Raw genomic sequence first — 1,591 nt, forward strand, 5'->3', positions numbered from 1 at the left:
CCCGGCTGCCGGCGAGGCTGCCCCTTCGCAGCGCCCGCGCTTCCCGCGGGGGATTGAAGAGGATGCTTAAAAAGTGAGGCTCCCTTTGAGCTAGGACACGGTTTAGCGTCGTAGGAGGAATTTACTCACTTAATGCATGGCAAAATTTATTAGTAAATAATGACTTGCGTTCTTACCTTTCTCCTTGTTTTCTAGGTTATTGAGGCAACGTCATTAGGCTGGGGCACCAGAGTGAAAGGCTTCATTGCTTGTTTTGCAATAGGATGCCTGTGCTCGCTCTTGGTAAGGACTTCTTGCCGGATCTCCCTGATATTTGAGTTTCAGGAGCCCCAATAATTACAGCCTTGCTGTATGCTGTTGCTTGTTATTTTTGGTTTTGGTTGGGTTTTTTGTATATCTCTGGGAAGACGTCTGATTTAGTTCTGGTTAGGTGCAATGCGCTAACTCGTAACAAGGATGCCAATAAATCCAATTTGTGTGTGTGTGTGTGTCTTTGCAGTTTGGTTTTAAGTTTTTCTGAGACTTTGTTTGTGTTGTGACATAACTTGGATATGTTTCTTTTGCAATTTAAAACCAACATTAACATTTTCCCCCCCTCTCTTTCTCTCTACATGTTCCTTTCTAGGGTAGTTGTCTGCTATGGGTGCCAAAGAAAGGGCTGATGCTCTTTGCAGTGTTTTATACACTGGGGAATATTGCATCTATTGGGAGGTAACAATCTTTATATATTAGTTCCCTAATAAAGATGAGAAGCTAAAGCAGAATGATAGGTGAAGGTGCGTAAGTGGTTGCATTTGTGTGAGAATATATGGTTATGCAGATCGTTTTCTTGTTGCTACAGCATTTCCACAGTAGTGCTCTGAAGTGGTACAGAAAAATTTTATTTTGTTTGTTATTAGCAATGCATTCAAGGAAAAGTTACTTGTCAGTAGAGAGGAGTCAAACTCATGCTTTGAGCACTGTAGTTTTTTTGTTTTTTCTCCCCTTCAGGATAAAAACCTTTCTTTGCCATTTTGCATTTGGTAGTGTTCTGTGTGATTTGGCAAATGTGTTTGGGGCGGTCTGTCAGTCAGGGTAGGCCTGTTTGATAAGCCTGCATGGCCACTGAGGCTCCTGAAGAGCACTGCGTTTGCAACAGACACAGCCTTCTGTGATTGAGGAAACTTAACGAGATGTTAGAAAGCACAGGGAATGGAATTGGAAATAATATAGTAATGAGGCCAATAATACAGTGTGTAAGGCGGAAATACCAGCTTTGCCAAAACTTTCCCCTTGTATAATTCATGCAGTATCAATCACCAGGGCTCTAAGTGAGGGCTGCAGATCTGGTAAGGGATCAGAGCATGGATTCAGGCCTGAGAACAGCCCTTTATGTAGAGGAATTGAGCTGGATTACCTGCCAATCCATGCAGAGCCTCTGTAGCTGGTGTTTTTGAAGAGCAGGTTAAAAAAGCATCTGTGAAGAATGATCTAATTGAAGCTGACCTTGATCTGTGCTTCTAGCTTGATAGTTCTGCTCTGCTTATGTTAATTGGAACTGAACACGTGTGAATAAAATTATAAACTAAGTACTGCACACAGAAAAGCAGGA

The 1,591-nt window shown here is 42.2% G+C and overlaps 1 protein-coding gene across 1 annotated transcript in view; it reads left to right on the forward strand.

Moving 5' to 3' along the window:
- Positions 1 to 195: 195 nt before the first annotated feature.
- The window catches only part of SFT2D2 (SFT2 domain containing 2), a gene marked incomplete at its 5' end in the record, with an annotated part of 5,609 nt that continues 4,213 nt past the window's right edge, over positions 196 to 1,591 (forward strand). Inside the window, 2 exons of the mRNA XM_010139988.1 lie at positions 196 to 282; positions 626 to 711. Of these exons, the coding sequence (XP_010138290.1) occupies positions 196 to 282; positions 626 to 711 (173 nt within the window). The remainder of the gene's footprint in view (positions 283 to 625; positions 712 to 1,591) is intronic.

Source organism: Buceros rhinoceros, unplaced genomic scaffold (assembly GCF_000710305.1).
Source record: "Buceros rhinoceros silvestris isolate BGI_N320 unplaced genomic scaffold, ASM71030v1 scaffold60, whole genome shotgun sequence".
Classification (NCBI taxonomy): domain Eukaryota; kingdom Metazoa; phylum Chordata; class Aves; order Bucerotiformes; family Bucerotidae; genus Buceros; species Buceros rhinoceros.